This window comes from Aaosphaeria arxii (genome assembly GCF_010015735.1).
Source record: "Aaosphaeria arxii CBS 175.79 unplaced genomic scaffold BU24scaffold_8, whole genome shotgun sequence".
Lineage (NCBI taxonomy): Eukaryota > Fungi > Ascomycota > Dothideomycetes > Pleosporales > Aaosphaeria > Aaosphaeria arxii.
In genome coordinates this window covers 1,352,807-1,367,679 of record NW_022983481.1, presented here as the reverse complement: position 1 = coordinate 1,367,679, position 14,873 = coordinate 1,352,807, and the positions used below count along the sequence as shown (strand labels likewise).

General features: G+C 53.5%; 4 protein-coding genes across 4 annotated transcripts; all 4 read right to left on the bottom strand.

The window, feature by feature from the left end:
• Nucleotides 1-42: 42 nt before the first annotated feature.
• BU24DRAFT_495334 (uncharacterized protein) lies at nucleotides 43-2,420 on the bottom strand (the record flags this gene model as incomplete). The annotated part of the gene is made up of 4 exons (XM_033534118.1): nucleotides 2,135-2,420; nucleotides 1,230-2,068; nucleotides 719-1,174; nucleotides 43-663 (listed from the first exon to the last, which is right to left on the bottom strand). Exons 1-4 carry the CDS (start codon nucleotides 2,289-2,291, stop codon nucleotides 43-45), a joined length of 2,073 nt encoding a protein of 690 aa, XP_033380621.1. The 5' UTR covers nucleotides 2,292-2,420.
• A 299-nt stretch (nucleotides 2,421-2,719) lies between these two features.
• On the bottom strand, nucleotides 2,720-4,700 carry BU24DRAFT_426143 (uncharacterized protein). Its single transcript, XM_033528899.1, has 2 exons — nucleotides 3,946-4,700; nucleotides 2,720-3,846 (listed from the first exon to the last, which is right to left on the bottom strand). The coding sequence occupies exons 1-2, from the start codon at nucleotides 4,402-4,404 to the stop codon at nucleotides 2,998-3,000; spliced, it is 1,308 nt and encodes a 435-aa protein (XP_033380620.1). The 5' UTR covers nucleotides 4,405-4,700; the 3' UTR covers nucleotides 2,720-2,997.
• Nucleotides 4,701-5,769: 1,069 nt separating this feature from the next.
• Nucleotides 5,770-7,474, bottom strand: BU24DRAFT_465835 (uncharacterized protein; the record flags this gene model as incomplete). Its single annotated transcript, XM_033532310.1, has 3 exons — nucleotides 5,770-6,688; nucleotides 6,747-7,287; nucleotides 7,393-7,474. The coding sequence occupies 3 exons, from the start codon at nucleotides 7,472-7,474 to the stop codon at nucleotides 5,770-5,772; spliced, it is 1,542 nt and encodes a 513-aa protein (XP_033380619.1).
• Nucleotides 7,475-8,827: 1,353 nt separating this feature from the next.
• Nucleotides 8,828-14,748, bottom strand: BU24DRAFT_435660 (heat shock transcription factor 2; the record flags this gene model as incomplete). The annotated part of the gene is made up of 13 exons (XM_033530110.1): nucleotides 8,828-9,276; nucleotides 9,339-9,584; nucleotides 9,634-10,817; nucleotides 10,879-11,003; nucleotides 11,058-11,114; nucleotides 11,374-11,378; nucleotides 11,891-11,892; nucleotides 12,569-13,004; nucleotides 13,055-13,244; nucleotides 13,293-14,201; nucleotides 14,258-14,401; nucleotides 14,463-14,510; nucleotides 14,698-14,748. 13 exons carry the CDS (start codon nucleotides 14,746-14,748, stop codon nucleotides 8,828-8,830), a joined length of 3,846 nt encoding a protein of 1,281 aa, XP_033380618.1.
• Nucleotides 14,749-14,873: the final 125 nt, after the last annotated feature.

Genomic DNA, 14,873 nt, shown 5'->3' with positions numbered 1-14,873 from the left:
CGAAACCTCCCAACCCTCCCCTCAGCACCAGAAAATCACCAACTACACGAAGCTGACCTCGGCCCTCCCAACCCCAAATATCCAAACTATAGTCCCCTGCATCGCCTGGACCCTCCACCCCTTCCTCCCCTTCCTCCCCCTCCTCACCTCCCTCACCTCCCTCACCTCCCCTTCCTCGTCGCCGTCACCCCAACACACGACCTCCACCTCCACCCACGCCCACTTCATCCTCTTGTTCCTCGTCTGCTTATACCTAATCTCCCTCGGATTCTCAAACCTCCCCGTAACCCTCTTATCGAAGCGCACCTCACCCACCACGACGCTGAAGAGGCGGTAGTGCACGATCATGCCGAGGCAGCGACCGCCCTTGTCGTCGTCGAGGCAGAGCTGGAGCGCCCGGACGGCGTCGAGCCGTGCGGACGAGTGGAACCATTCCGCGAGGACGGGGTGATATTCGGGGGCGGTGGGGAGCGCGGGGTCCGGGGGCCGGGACGGGAGCGGTGCTCTCGAGGGGGGGTAGACGGCGCCGACGACGAAGGGTCCCGTGGCGTAGTAGTCGGTGTGGAAGAGGAAGGTTGGGTGGGCGAGCGAGATGACGCTCGGGATGGATTGGATGCCCGCGTTTGCGGTGATGAACCAGGCCATTTTGTAGGGGGTTTGGATCGGTGGGTTTGTTAGGGAGGAGGCGAGGGGGGACGAGGGGACGAGGGGGACTTACTGCTATGGAGGCGGATTTGTGGGAGAGGTTGAGGTCGGTGTGGTGGGTGTACCAGATGCTTGTGATGGGTTCGTTGGTGGCCAGGGGGCAGTGGATCCAGACGAGGTTGGGTTCTTGGGCGTCGTAGGCGGCCGGGTTTGGTGCTTCGCCTTCGCGATGGGAGATGATGCTGTGGATGATCTCTCCGCAGAAGGCGACTGAGATTCCGGAGATGTTTTTGAGGTCAACATGGTGGAGAATAATATCGTCGGGCAAGTATTGCTGGGTTCTCCAAATTTCATAAGCACCACGACCACCACGACCACCATCATAGAAGATGGTTCTGTCTCCCGGTGTCTTAAATTTAAGGTCAACATCTTCAGGAGGATGAAGACATGACCTCGAGCACCGCCAGATGATTTGGGGTCTTCGTTTACGAGAAGGATCTGTACGTAAGATCCGTTTAATGAAGATGCCCTGCAAATCGTCAACATTCGACATTCACCTGAACAAACCCAAGTCCCAATCATACCTTTGTAAGAACGTGAACTCGATTGTCATTGCCATTGCCATTGCCATTGCCATTGCCATTGCCATCGCCATCGAGCTTCATGTAGTACATGAAATCCACTCCCCTCGTCCTCGGCACCGTCGTCTCGTCCGCCACGAACTCAATATCCGTAACGCCAATATTATCGAGAAACACAACCACACCTTTAGACTCATCTCCCTCCTCCTTAATCAACTCATACCCCTTCTCCTCCTTATTCGACAACGACGTCACGTACCTCGTCCCGCCGAACCGGTAAAACCTAGCATACACCTCGCCTTCAAACGACACCGCGTAGTCCCCCCCCCTCGACTCCGTCCCCAACACATCCAACAGCCTCATCCCCTCGCCATGGGCCACGAACACCCGCATGTGGAACGCAGAGTCGAACTGGCTCCCTATGTTGTCTAGGATCTCGTTGGGCAGGCTGCGGCAGCGCTGCACGATGCAGCGTAGGCACGTGCAGCCCTCACTGCTGCTGCTGCTGCTGCTGCTTCCACCACCATCACCCGGCGCAGCAGCACTGGCGGGGCAGGTCGTCACGCTGAGCACATCCGAGAGCGTCCGCTGGTTGAACGTAGACCGGAAGTCCAGCACGGAGTCCATGGTGGGCTGGCGGTCCAGGGTCAGGGCGGGAGACAGCGCGAAGCCGACTCGCCAGCGCTCGTGGATGGTCGAGAGGTCCCGCGCGAGGCAGTGGCAGAAGATGTGGCATGGGAACGCGAGGGGGAGCGACGTACAGGGTATGCAGTCGGGTGTCGGACAGTTGTTTTCGGATCGAGTGGTTATAGTTCGAATGTAGATTGGGCCGGCTTCCTCAACTAGCTAGTTGTTAGGGTTGAGGGGATGGGTGGTGGGTGGGTGAGTGAATGAATGATTGAACGTACCGAGGAATACCTGTTGCCCTATGAGAATGGGCATGAAGCAAACAACGCATGTCCACCGAGCGATGTTGAGATGTATAAGTGGGGATTCTGTTGGGTAGTCGTGGAAAGGATCGTCGAAACTGAATTGGATTCTATTCCCGTTATTACCAATACTCATGATTGAAGCTGTACGCGAGTGAAGGAGTGGAGAGTTAGTGGTGAACAATCGAGGGAATCGAAAGTTGAGGTTTGCTCAAGTATATGATAAGTAGAGAAGTCGCCGTATGCAAGTGAAGTCTCACAAGCCTTGGCCAGCGGGCAGCCTGGCCAATGATTGAAGATGAACTTATGCAAAAGGCTGTATCTTGCAATATCCTGTTGATATGAAGTGTGTGTGAGTGTGATCGACAGCGTCCTTCAGCCTTGCTTTTTGCAACACCCAGCAAGAGTAGCCAGACACTGTGTAACAGACGACGTAAGCGGGCGGTTCATAAAAAAACATTGTTGTACAGCACCAATCATCGTCGTGAAGTCTTTCCTTTTGCTGCCGTGTGACTCTATAGCTATAGATCGATATAACACATACGCTTGCTGAAGTTTGCTTTTTCTTCGATTACTGGACACCTAATTTTCTAGATCCTTTCTTCATGATAGTCTGAAGTGAAGAATGCGAGATGATGGGAAAACAAAGCCGCGCCATATAATACCGAAACGCCTGAACGAGGAAGAAGGGTGGGAGTGGTATCTAGTCGAAGAGGACTTCAGCAGATAGACAGACAGACAGACAGGACACGCACCCAAAGAACCCAACCCAGAAGACAGGGTGACACAAGAAATCTATCAGAATTTCCAACCCCACCACCCCCCACACACCTTCCTACTACCTACCCATTCTTAGGCATATACTCCCAAATCTTCTCTGAGCTCCAATTCTCCGTCTCCTCCTGCCTAGCCTTAGCATCCTTCCCGCGCTCCAGCGCCTCGTTCCTTAACCTCTCGAGCTCGGGATCCATCTTGTGCACGAGCCCCCTCAGCTCCTCGATCCTCTTCTTCTGCCTGTCGTCCCACTCGACCTTCCTGCCCTCCTTCTCCGCCTCCGCCTCCTTCTTCTGGTAGACGTCGAGCTCCTCGAACAGCTTGTTGCGCTCGTCCTGCTTGTCGTTGTAGTCTGTGTAGTTCTGGCGGCCGCCGAAGCAGATGCCGTAGCCGTCGCAGTAGCACGTGTTCTGCGCGGGGCAGTACACCTCGTGGCCGGTGAAGATGTAGTGCCAGATGTACTCGAAAATGCGGCCGGAGAACTGGTCGTCCATGGTGGTGGTGAGCAGCCACTTGCGGTAGTGGATGAAGCGCTCGAGCGGGATCTGGCGTATGCGGTCGCCCGTCACGGCGAACTGCGCGCAGCAGACGCCGGAAAGGGACGGCGGGATCGGCGCCCCCGGGTGCAGCTCCTCCCAGATGTGCCGCCGCCAGTGGATCTCTTCGGGCTTCTTGAAGAAGTCGAAGTCCCCGCCGGGCCGGTCCATGTGGATCCAGTCTGGGCAGCCTGGCTCGTGGTGGCAGCGCACGTTCATGTAGCCGAGTCGAGCGATGCGTTCGTGGTTAAGGCTTTTGATCATGCGGACGGAGTCCTGGCCTTGCAGGATGTTGTTGTGCCATGCGAAGCGGTGGGCGTGCATGAAGAGGACGGTGTCGGGGAGCTTGTCGTAGTGGTCGATGATGTACGTAAGATAAACCTATCAATCCCTTCACGTCAGTAACATGCTTCCTCCCCTTCCCCTCCCCCAACAAGACAGACGACGGGGAAACTCGAATTGAAAGAAACGTGAACGAACCATTGCCTCCCTCCCCTTATTCTGCGGAACCTTATTCTCCGCGTCCGGGTTATCAACCTCGTACACGATCTTGGGCGTGTCGGGAATCTCCCTGTCCATCCAAGTGATGTCCTCCTTCATCGTCTTCGGCACCACCATGATGTGCGAGTACGTCGACCCGGGCGGCTTGGCCACCGGCTCCGTGAAGCGGATCGCGATCCCGAAGTCGAGCGGGTCGCCCTGGTACGGCCGTCCGATGGGCAGCGGTTTGGCCTTGCCTGTGCCTGTGCCGGGCTTTGTGGCTCCTCCTCCCGCGGGCGCGGGCGATGTGTCGAGGTTCAGACCTGCGCCATTGTTGCTAACACCCGACCCTGCTGTTGCTGTTGGGGGGTTCTGCACGAGATTCAGATACCACCATGCCAGGCCGAATAGGAGAGCGACCGAAACGAGGGAGAGGAGGCGCGGAGGTCCTGCGAGCATGATTGCGGTGTGTTGATTTTCGTGACGTTTTTTAGTCCCGGTGGACTTGTGGAAAAAGAAAGAAAGCGACTGTTTTGTTGTTCACGGCAGCGTCGAGTTCGTTGCAGGTGTATGGGGGTGGTGGTGCGGCGGCGATGTAGTAGGCTTTTTTTCTATCATGATAGGATCGATTGCATTGTTGAATCTCAGGGCCCCGGCAGGTCTTTCCGAGAGGATGTTCAGACCATGTGAGGTTGTTGAAGGATTGTTGAAGGATTGTTGTGTTGAGGTGAGGTGTGTGGTGTGGAGATGGTTGGTAGGTACTCGTAGTGCGTGGGTGGGTACGGTACGGGAGCATGAATCGTTTCCGGCCATTCAAGCTGCCTTCTCATGCGTGCGTGCAGGCATCATCATCCTGGGGCGAAACACCACAAAAAGCGTGAGATATGCATGGTCAAAAGGTTGCGATACTAGATCCTCTTCACTGAAGTATGAATTTATAAACCCAAAACACCGAATTTACCCCACGGGCAGCACAAGAATAGGCCGGAAATTAAACAGGTCGAAAGGGGGAAGATGGTCCTCTTCCTTGGCAAAGGCTTAATTCCATCCCCCAGACAAGACATAGACAAACGAATTATAGATTAAAAAAGGCACCATCACCATCATCGTAATTCTAATCCAATACTACACAGTACTCCGTATAGTCATTCTCATATATAATTGATCAATGCAATCACTCATCATGCTAACCCTAACCATACCACACTCAATTCTACCCCCAGTTCCAGTCCGTTCGAAGTGTCTAGCTTCGCTCTTCCGAATCTCCTCCATCGACTGGAACACCCAAAGCTCGACCGACCACCCCGTTCGCTATGTCCAGCACTCCCGCAGCCGCTTTCGCCATTTCTAAAGAGAGGGATTATCCTTCCAGTGCCGGTCCGGAAAATGAGACCCAAAGATGCCATTCATAGAGAGGGACGGGAAGGGAGGAAGGGAGAACGGGGAGAACACCCGAATGAAAATATACACCGGCCATGCTATACAGATCCCACCCAGTAACAGTAACTTAAAAGCCCATGAAAACTGAAATCGAGAATGTGAAAGAGGAAAAAGTGCAAAAAAAGAGAGAAAAAGTATTTGCCTGCTATGCTAATCATTGGGTGATTTGTGCTCCATATCTCGTTTCATGCGTTATCAAACATTCGGTCTCGGCTCCATGTTGTCCTGGAATGAGTATTTGGTGTACGACGACATTGGGCAGAGCAGAGCATGAGCTGACCTGCCGGTCCTGTTGTCTTCACAGTTCCAAGCCGTACCATGCTCAGGTCAGGGTAACATTAAATTCCCATTTACCTGCATGAATAAGTCGGTGCCCTTGATCGTCTAAGATTTGCGGAGTTCAAAACTAAACATACCATCTCTGAGATTCTGAGCCGTATCCTCCAGGAGAATGATACGCCTCTTGGTGCAGTATGCCGTCCTATCCAACATATCCACCTTCAAACCCTGCAGCTGATCGATGGGCTTCTCGAACATCTCGCTGAGGTTCTCGACGGCCATTTCCAGATCCTTCTGGTTGTCCTCGAAGATTTCGGTCAAATTGTTGCGTGCAAGGTAGTATGCGAAGGCATAAGTCCATTTAAGAGTCTGCCGGCATTGCTGTAGCGCTTGCGACGCAGAGTCTAGGAACTGCACCTCTATCCACGACATGCCGGACGTGTTCTGGAGCTGCGTCATCTTCTTCTCCGTCTTGAGATAGATATCCTTATCCAACTTCGCAGACTGTTCGTGGTTTGCATATCGGTTGTAGTAGTGGAGGTAGCGCTCGAGTGATTGTCTCGACTTCGCTTGGGCGTCTCTGGCCTCGGAACCGCTCTTCTCCTCATATCGGTTGCAGTTGTACCAGCTTGTTCCGTGTTCCGACCAGACGCCCATGCACATCCAGCAGAACTCGTGTCGGCACTTCCGGCACGTCATATGATTGCAGCCACCGTTCTTCTCGATGGTAGAGTTACACTTGGAACATTCCTTGGTGTTGGCAGAAATCCAGTTGGCCGTCTCGGAATCGTCCTCGCACTTCTTCAACCACTTCTTCACCAGCGAACACGGCGCAGGCTGATGGTCGTTCAGCGAGCAGCCGAAACAGAAGTAATGGCCGCAGTCGCAATGCACGGTTGGAACCACCTTCATCAATTCCTTGTCTTTGACACCGCACTCTACAGCGAAGACGCAGTTCGGCGCGGGGCACCATCGGAGATTTTCCTTATCGTCGACGTAGGTCCTGGTAAGTAGCTCGTGATATCTTATGCAGTCAGTATATTGGAACCCCACATCTGCAATCCGACTTCGGAACAACATACCTATCCTTGAGGCTTTCCGAAACGAGAAGATCGAGGGACTTCGAGTCCACGATCCGCGTGCAACCTTCACCTGGACATCTGATCCGGGCCGCCTCACCCTCGTCCTTGATCTTCGTGAAGAGATACTGCCTATAGCAGTCCAAGCAGAAGCGATGCCCACAGCGCATGGCAAACGTATCCAGCTCGGGCCCGTCCTCGCAGCAGATGTCGCACACGAAGCCCGCAATCTTCTCAAGCTTCGGCGGGTTAGACTCCGAGGACTCGCCCAGCCCCGCACTCTCGAGGGTCTCCTCCGTCTTGTCCATGTACTGGTCGATCAACCGTTCCTTGTTCCATCGTAGGTGCCGGAGGAGGATCGCGGTGGCTTCTGGCGGCTGCCCGAGGATGTTCGACACTTCTTCGATCTGCTTGTCTTGGTGGGATTGTATTTGCTGTGGGCTGAAAACCTTGAAGTCGACTTCGTATGCGTGTTTCGCGGGTTTGATGTCCTTGTCTTGGCTGTCGAAGCCCATGTCATCCTGATCCATCTCGAAGTCGGAATCTACGGTTAGTTGCGTTAGACCTAACAGTAGCAATATGTGTATGTGGCAGACGTGAATGGGAATGGCAGTCAGAGTGAGTGGCGGTCACTTCTGGGTGTCCTTACCGTCATCGAGAGCTACATCGCTATCGTCCATGATCTCGTCGTCGCTCAGCTGGGAGCTGTTGAAGTCGTCGTCGGAATCCATCTCGGCGATAGTGGGGGGAGGAGCAGTAGTGGTGGATGTGGAGGTGGATGTAGTGGTGAGGACCGGAGTGGAGGGCAAGGAAGCAGGAGTAGTTGCTTCTGGAGTGATCTTCTTCCTGGGGCCGTCCTGCGCAGTGAGCCTGTCAACAGCGTCTGAGGCCTTTCGCTTGCGAGTGATGGGAGGCGTGGTGATGTATAGGAAGCCGAGCCTCGCCTTGAATGACGAGACCAGGCTGCGAGCGAGCGAGTGATAGGGTGGGTGGGGTCTGAAATGGGTCGTCGGAACAGAGAGTACGAGCAGTGGTGGCGGCGTTCAGTTCAGGCAGCGAAGGAGGAAGGAAGAAACAGAATGAGCGCGTCAAGGGTTTTTTTTTGCAGAATATTGGTCAGCTTCTTGGAGTCACAAGGATGAGGCGAAGGTGTTGGTCTGGTCGGGTCGGGTGTTTGCAGAGCAGAGTGTTGCTCAGTCTAAGGTAAGTACCTAGAGTAAGGCAGGGCAGGCAAGGAAGGCGAGTTTAGTAAGGTGAAAGTGAGAGTGAGTTTTGGTAGGGTAAGAATAGGACAAGACAGGACAGGACAGGCTATGTCACAGGTCGTTTGGAGAGGCGAGTGCGGCGAAAAGCACGACCACGAGGGTACGAGTAGCGCATGGGTATGACTATGACCACGGCTACTCGGACGGGCACTACATACAATACACTACGAGGATCACAGGCAAAAGACGAGGAAGACGAGATGAGGCAGGCGTAGCGGGAATCACGGGATAGTGCAACTCGAGAATGTACGTACAGGTACAAGTAGATACCATTACCGTCCATACAGAAGAGAAGTACATACTCCGTACTGTAGATATGACGGATAAGTACAGGTCGTGATTCTAAGTGCGAGTCCTAGTGCAGTTTCCGGGCGCGGAATTAGCGGCAATCTCCACCAACTCACCAAATTCAGTACCCAAGTCTCAAGGCAGACAAGCAGCCGCTGCTGGCCGCATATAGATAGTCACATAGTATAGTGAAGTGTAGTCCTTGTAGGTCATGGTTAATTCCTTGTAACTAGAGAATGCATACAAAATATCGAAAACACTGTTGCCTTGTACCTCAGCTCACTTGCTCCACATATTCAAGAACACATTAGCAAATCATGTACCTAGAAACATCTTGGGAGGGTTTTTCATTCATTTGATACTTCATCGTGCATGGTAACCCCTCCATAGCTGATGCTGGTGCTGATGATGTTGTTGCGCGGCGCAGCCAAGGCAGATAGCTATCTCCCTACGCACGCATAACTACCATAGGAAACTACAAACAACACAGCTTACCACCCTATTTATTTTATCGTTAACGTAGGTAGCTACCTAATCCTCGTCGTCATCCTCGTCATCGCTCTCCTCTTCCGACGACTGATTCAAGTAATCGATGAGCTGCCCCGTCTTCTGCCTCACATCCAGCAGCTCCTGCTTCTCGCTCGACTTGGGATCCGCCCACCATTGCAGCATGCCCTCCTCCTCGATCAGGTCGATCTCGATCAATTTGGTCGCCGAGCTCAGGAGAATCATGTCTCCGCCCTCGCGGTGCGAGAGCTCGTTCTGGAGGAGCATCATGAAGTCGACCTGGTCGGTCTTGGCGGACGCCTTCTTGTCGAAGATGCTGCGTTCCACGAGCTCGCGGTGCTTCTCGAATACCTGCGCTACGGCGTTCTTGACGCTCGTGCCGGCCTTGACGACGCTTGTTATGCGCTTCACAAATGCTACTACGATGGATCGCCGCACTTGGTGGTCGGAGGCGTTGGTGCTCATGCGTAGTGCTGTAGAATGTGCGTCAGTGACTGGGTTGGCCAATAGCTAACCGAATAGATTATTGCCTTACCTGTAAGTTCTAGTTGTATGTTGGCAGAATCGTGACCCTCATTGAGTGAATCGTAAATGCTGGAAGACGCATCGTGATCAAAATTGGCAGCGTGTTGGCTGGCATAGCTATCCTGGGACCCAACGGAAACGAAGCTGTCCGCAGCAGATCGGTTCTGATTGTGGGAAACGTCGAAGTCGGCTTCCGAATCTGAGTAGAGCGTAGATATAGAGTCCGCGGATAGTGAAAGATGGGCGAGATTGTACACTGCAATATGTCAACATCAATAAACTCCACCGGATGTCGACCAACTTACTCTTGCCGCTCAATATGAGACTGTCGACCACCTCGTCCTCATCCTCCTCCTCAGAGTCCTGGAACTCAAAGCCGTCGCCCTTGTCACCGACAATAGCAATGTCTGGCTCGCCCTTAGCAAGCTCCTCGCCCTGCTCTAGCCTTCGCTTTGCTCTTGTAACCCTCGACTCTGACCGCACAGTCACCCCGTCGCTAATACGTACACTGTACGAGACCAATGCGCCGGGTTCTATCGTGCAGTTCTTCCCAACTTGGGCTTCATTCGCAACGATGGCCTGCGTGACCGTTGACCCATCGCCAATGATAGCATGATCCCAGATATACGCGCCGTCAATGGTAACGCCGCGCCCGATGTTGCAGTTCACTCCAATGATGCTGTTTGAAATCACACTCCCATCGCCAATGCTTGAACCCCGGCCGATGACGGTCTTCGGATTGATGATGCAGTCCCGCGCCAGTATGACACCCTCCTCCTTGTACGTGTTGCCCTTCTGTAACCGGTACGACTGACCCTGGAGTAAATTGCTATCCGGACACAGCGGGTACGCCCAGCGGGAGACGATATCCCTGCTCACGGAGTCATAAGCGTGGAGGTTCCGCACGCGGGCGGCGTAGCGCTCCGCGACAATGTGCGTGTGTATCGTCTTGCCGTTCAATTCGTAGTCCTTGAGCACGCTGTGCAGGAAGCCCTTGCGGGGCGCCTGGAAGTCGAAGTTATCGCTCCACAGCGCGAGCACGTCGGGCGTGCAGATGTCGATGCCGCAATCGATGAGATCACCGCGTATTTCCAGCTCTTGGTTGTCCGACAGGAGATCCGGGTCAATTGAGAGCGTGTGCGTCTGCTCTCGGTTCGGCATCTGCTCGAAGTGGAGGCATCGCTCCTTGGAGGGGTCGATCACGAAGATCGGGTTCGTTCCTTGCGCTTTTGTGCGGTGGGACGTGCCGGCTTCGCGGAGGACCATTGTCATTATGGCGTTCTTGTCCTTTGCCCGACGGGCTCGGTGTGCTGCGAGCGCGGGCTCGAGTGAAAGATTGCTGACGACGTCGCCGTATACCACCAAGAAGTCGCCCACCAGGAGTCCCCGTGTATCCAAATCACGCATAGCGTCTCCAATTGAATGTGAAGTAGACTGGATCAGCTCCAGCCTGGAGAATGGCGAGGACCGTGAGTTCCATTTCGACCGTCTGCTTAACTATCAGTCATGTCCCTGCAGGTCGTACACACGGAACAAGAGGGCCACCATACGTTATGTAGTCTTCGACCTGTTCCTTATGCGCTCCGCAGTATACAAATACTTCTTCGACGCCACCATTTGCCAGAAACTCGAACGTGTATTCGATGAGCGGGGTATTCGCGAGGGGCAGCAAACACTGGAGGGGGATTAGTGCATGCGTGTTTTATATATATGAGGACTTGAGACGGACCCTAGGTCGTTCGAGCGTGAAGGGACTGAAGCGGGTTTCGAATGGATCTGCGAGTATCTGACATTGTGGTTAGTGTTTGCGATTTTGAGGAGCTCGGTTCGGTGCGTGCAGCAGTGGGATGGAAGACTCACGACGGCCTGCAGAGGATCTTCGCGCTCCTCCTCGCCTTGCTTGGGTTTGTCGCCGGCTTGGTTCTTCTTGCCCTTTGGCGGCATGGCTGCGAGCGAGGGCTAGGAAAATTAAAAAGAGAGAATAAATAAATAAGAGTGTGTGTTGCGGGGAAACGTTATGTCCAGTTGGCGTTGGTGTGGCTCACACAGTCTGGCGCATTTGGTTCGCAAAAAATCGTGATGAGTCAGTCGGTCAGGGTTGTGGTGCAGTGCGGCGGGTGCAGACACCTCCGACCACCCCCAGCAACACCACAACCACCACATCGCATTTTTGCAAAACGACCACGCCGGGAGGGGAGTCAGAAAGTGCGTCACCAGAATCCCAGATACGGCCAGACTCCCTTTTCTGCCGTCATGGACAAGGACAAGGTTCTTCAATCCGATCCTGTGGGGCTTGTGCTTTTCGCTTTAGGGTTTGCCGGTGGTGGCACCCCCCCCCCGTCCCCCCCAGTCCAGACCATATGGTGCTTTGACGAGCTTCCTGGCACTTGTACTCACGTGTTGCGGCTTCAGGGCAAGGGCGCAGGAGGTCTAGACCTGGTTCTCTCCCCAGGGCCAGCTCGAGCAAATAGCTTAATGCAACGACATCCATACTTCCAAAGAGAGAAGAGCGTGGGAGCCAAAAAAAGGCACGAAGCACTCGTGGATCCCATTCTTACATACAGCTACGTAAAGGGAAGCTCGAGGAAAACCAAAAAAGGCCTGTTGAAAAATGCTGCTTGTAAAAGTACAGAGCGCGCGCTGGCCTGATGTTTTCCAAACTCAAGTCTTTCTTTCGTTATGACAGTCTCTATAATTCCCTTGGGCGTGATCAATATGCATCAAAATATGTAACTCGAGAAATAAGCCCCCCCAGAGAGAAAAGACTCTCTAACCAAACCCCCCCAAAAAAACACAAACACGGAAGAAATAAGCGGATGGTTAAGCTGTCAGTCTTGACTAACTCAGGGTATTCATCATATCAACCCTGCCTCCATCGACCTGGCAACTGTACGGTTACCAACCAGCGAAGAGACGGCAGGGATTCCGACCAAATTTTGGCAGGCGAGAAAATAGTTTTCTGCCGAAATGACTGACTGGAAGAAGCCAGTCTGAGCTGGCACACCTCCTTCTAGACAAATTTGATGATTCCGTCGTGCATACGGCGCACTGATTTCGATGCAGCCCAGGATGGCTGAGAACGGTATCTAGAGGAGGCCTACACCCACTCGGCACGGCAAAGAGCTCCCTAAAGAACTCGCGGCAAGGCACTCGCTAGTCGAACATTCGGCGCGAGGTCCAGATTATCGCGGCCTCTGCTGCATCGGATTCATGGGCTGCGGCTGCATGGGTCCGCCGTACATTTGTTGTCGTTTCGCCGGATTGTTCATATCGTCACCGCCTGAAATGTCGGAAAGTTGCCTTCTGTGTCCTTGCTGTTGCTGTTGTCTTGCTTGCAGTTGCATCTGAGGAGATGTGCTGTAGCCCATGGCACCCTGCATCGGGTTGACTCCATATTGCCCCGAATGATTCTGCACAGCTTGCAGATACTCGTCGGTAACATTGCTGCCGACTGGCGAAACTCCCGGCATTGCGTTCGGCGAATTCCAATTGCTGGTCGTGGCTGGCGATTTTGCGGGCGACTCCTCCTCCTTGAGTACTTGCCTAGCGGAAGACAGCGGCTGTGGTGCGACCATGCCTCCCTCCACGTGACTCTTCTTGAGGTGTACCAAGTGCTTGTCAAGACACTGCAATAGACCTTCTTTCGTAAAAGGCTTCGGAAGCACATCGTTCATGCCTGTTACTTGTGAGCAATGCCCTGCGAGAAAGGAGAGACGTTCATCTTACCATGCTGGAAATACATAGAGATATCGTCGCTTCGAATATTGGATGTCATAGCAATAATGGGCGTGTTGTCGAATTGGCGGATGAGATGGCAGGCAGACACACCGTCCAAGTTAGGCATAATAATATCCATAAGAACCAGATCGTACTTGGAGCCTGCGTTCATCTTGTTGACAGCTTCCAGTCCGTCAAGCTGGTAACATTAGCAAAACCCTTGGTGGCATGGGAAAATGGTACTTACAGCACTATCAATAGAGCAATGAAAGGCGTATAGGAACTTGCTGCCAATTCTGCGACATGTCGGGTCATCTTCCACCAACAAAATCTGAGGTGGGCGCACCCATCCTGGGTCAATCTGCGAACTCTTCTTCCTGGGCTCTGGAACGCGGATCTCGGTGGACTCTGCTGGCTTGCTTGGCATCGGGTATGGAATGTTGTTGATATGCTCGCTGTACATCGGGTCGATACCGTTAGTATGTCCGACAGGATACACGACATTGTCGAGGTCATTCATGCGAGCAGAGGCAGATGAACCTGCAGAAGCTGGGCCGCGGCTGACGGGTCGAGTCAAGTTCCTCATGAATTCCGGCGGTGGCGTCGTCAACGTTCCGTTCATTCGCATCGTGATCTCGTTCATATGCTCCAGGTTACGCGGGTTCAACATGACATCTGCATTCGTCTCGCTAAGCAATTTCGAGGCATGTTGAAGCGGCGAGGCTGGAATGTCATCTTCCGTAGGGCCTTGCGCGTTGCTGGGCGGTTCCACGTTGCCATTCTGCGTTTGTGCGGGCGGCTGGTTGAAGGGAAGTCCCAGCCTGCTATCGCGGCGGCGCTGCGCATCAACGTTGTGCAAGAAGGTCATAACATTCTGCATAACGTGTTCATGGTTGACCACGGTTTTCTGTAGACCAATGACTTCCTGGAGCAACATTGAATGGTGGATGCTGAGCTCGTTGTACCTATCCTGTAGAGACTGCAGCTGCGCCTGTGTAGCCATCAATTGCGTATTCATGAGATCCAGCTGTTGCGAGGGGATGATCATATCCTCCGGCTGCGCATTAGCCTTGCGCGGTGCGGGCGCTTTCCTCCTAATGTTGTCAAGCGCATCCTTGTTGTTGGCCTTGAAGTCCGGGTGCTTGAATTCCCATGCCTGAGATGGTTTGTGAGCGGGTGAACGTGACAGCCATACAGGACGTGCAACCTTACCCCTGCGCCGTACGGCGATTGTCCATTTTCTTCGTTGTTGTGGCGCACTTTGTGGAAATCGTATTTGTTGAGCTGTCTGACGAAGCTGGCAAAGTTGCTGTGCTTGAAGTGCTTGGGAAGAATGTGTTTCGTAAATTTTTCGTTCTGATACGGGTAAGCTTTCCGAGTCCTCTCACTCTCCGTGGTCGCCACCGCAAGAACGCACCTCGAGGACGACAAAACTGTCTCCATCGTTACCCCATCGTACAACACTCTCATCGGATGGGTTTTCCAACATTCTGGCAGTTTGTTATTAGCGCATGAACATGTAAATCGGGGTTTCGCGGGCGCGAAAGGCGGCGTACTTGTACAGCTTACGAACCTGCATGGGAATGTTAGTATCATCGTGACAAGAATTTGCGCGCGCATCCTCAGACTGTGCGGCGGGCGATGGTCCTTACAAAATCGCTGGAATTGCTCGAGCCCGAGCCGCCTCCCTGGCTTGAATCCATCTTGAAGGGGAGTGAGGAAGAGGCGAAAACAAGTTTTTTTTATAAGTCTACCACCGAACTTCTAACAACCACAAAGGACCCCCCAAGGGGCCCAATTTGAACTGATCGGCCTACGATGGAAGCGC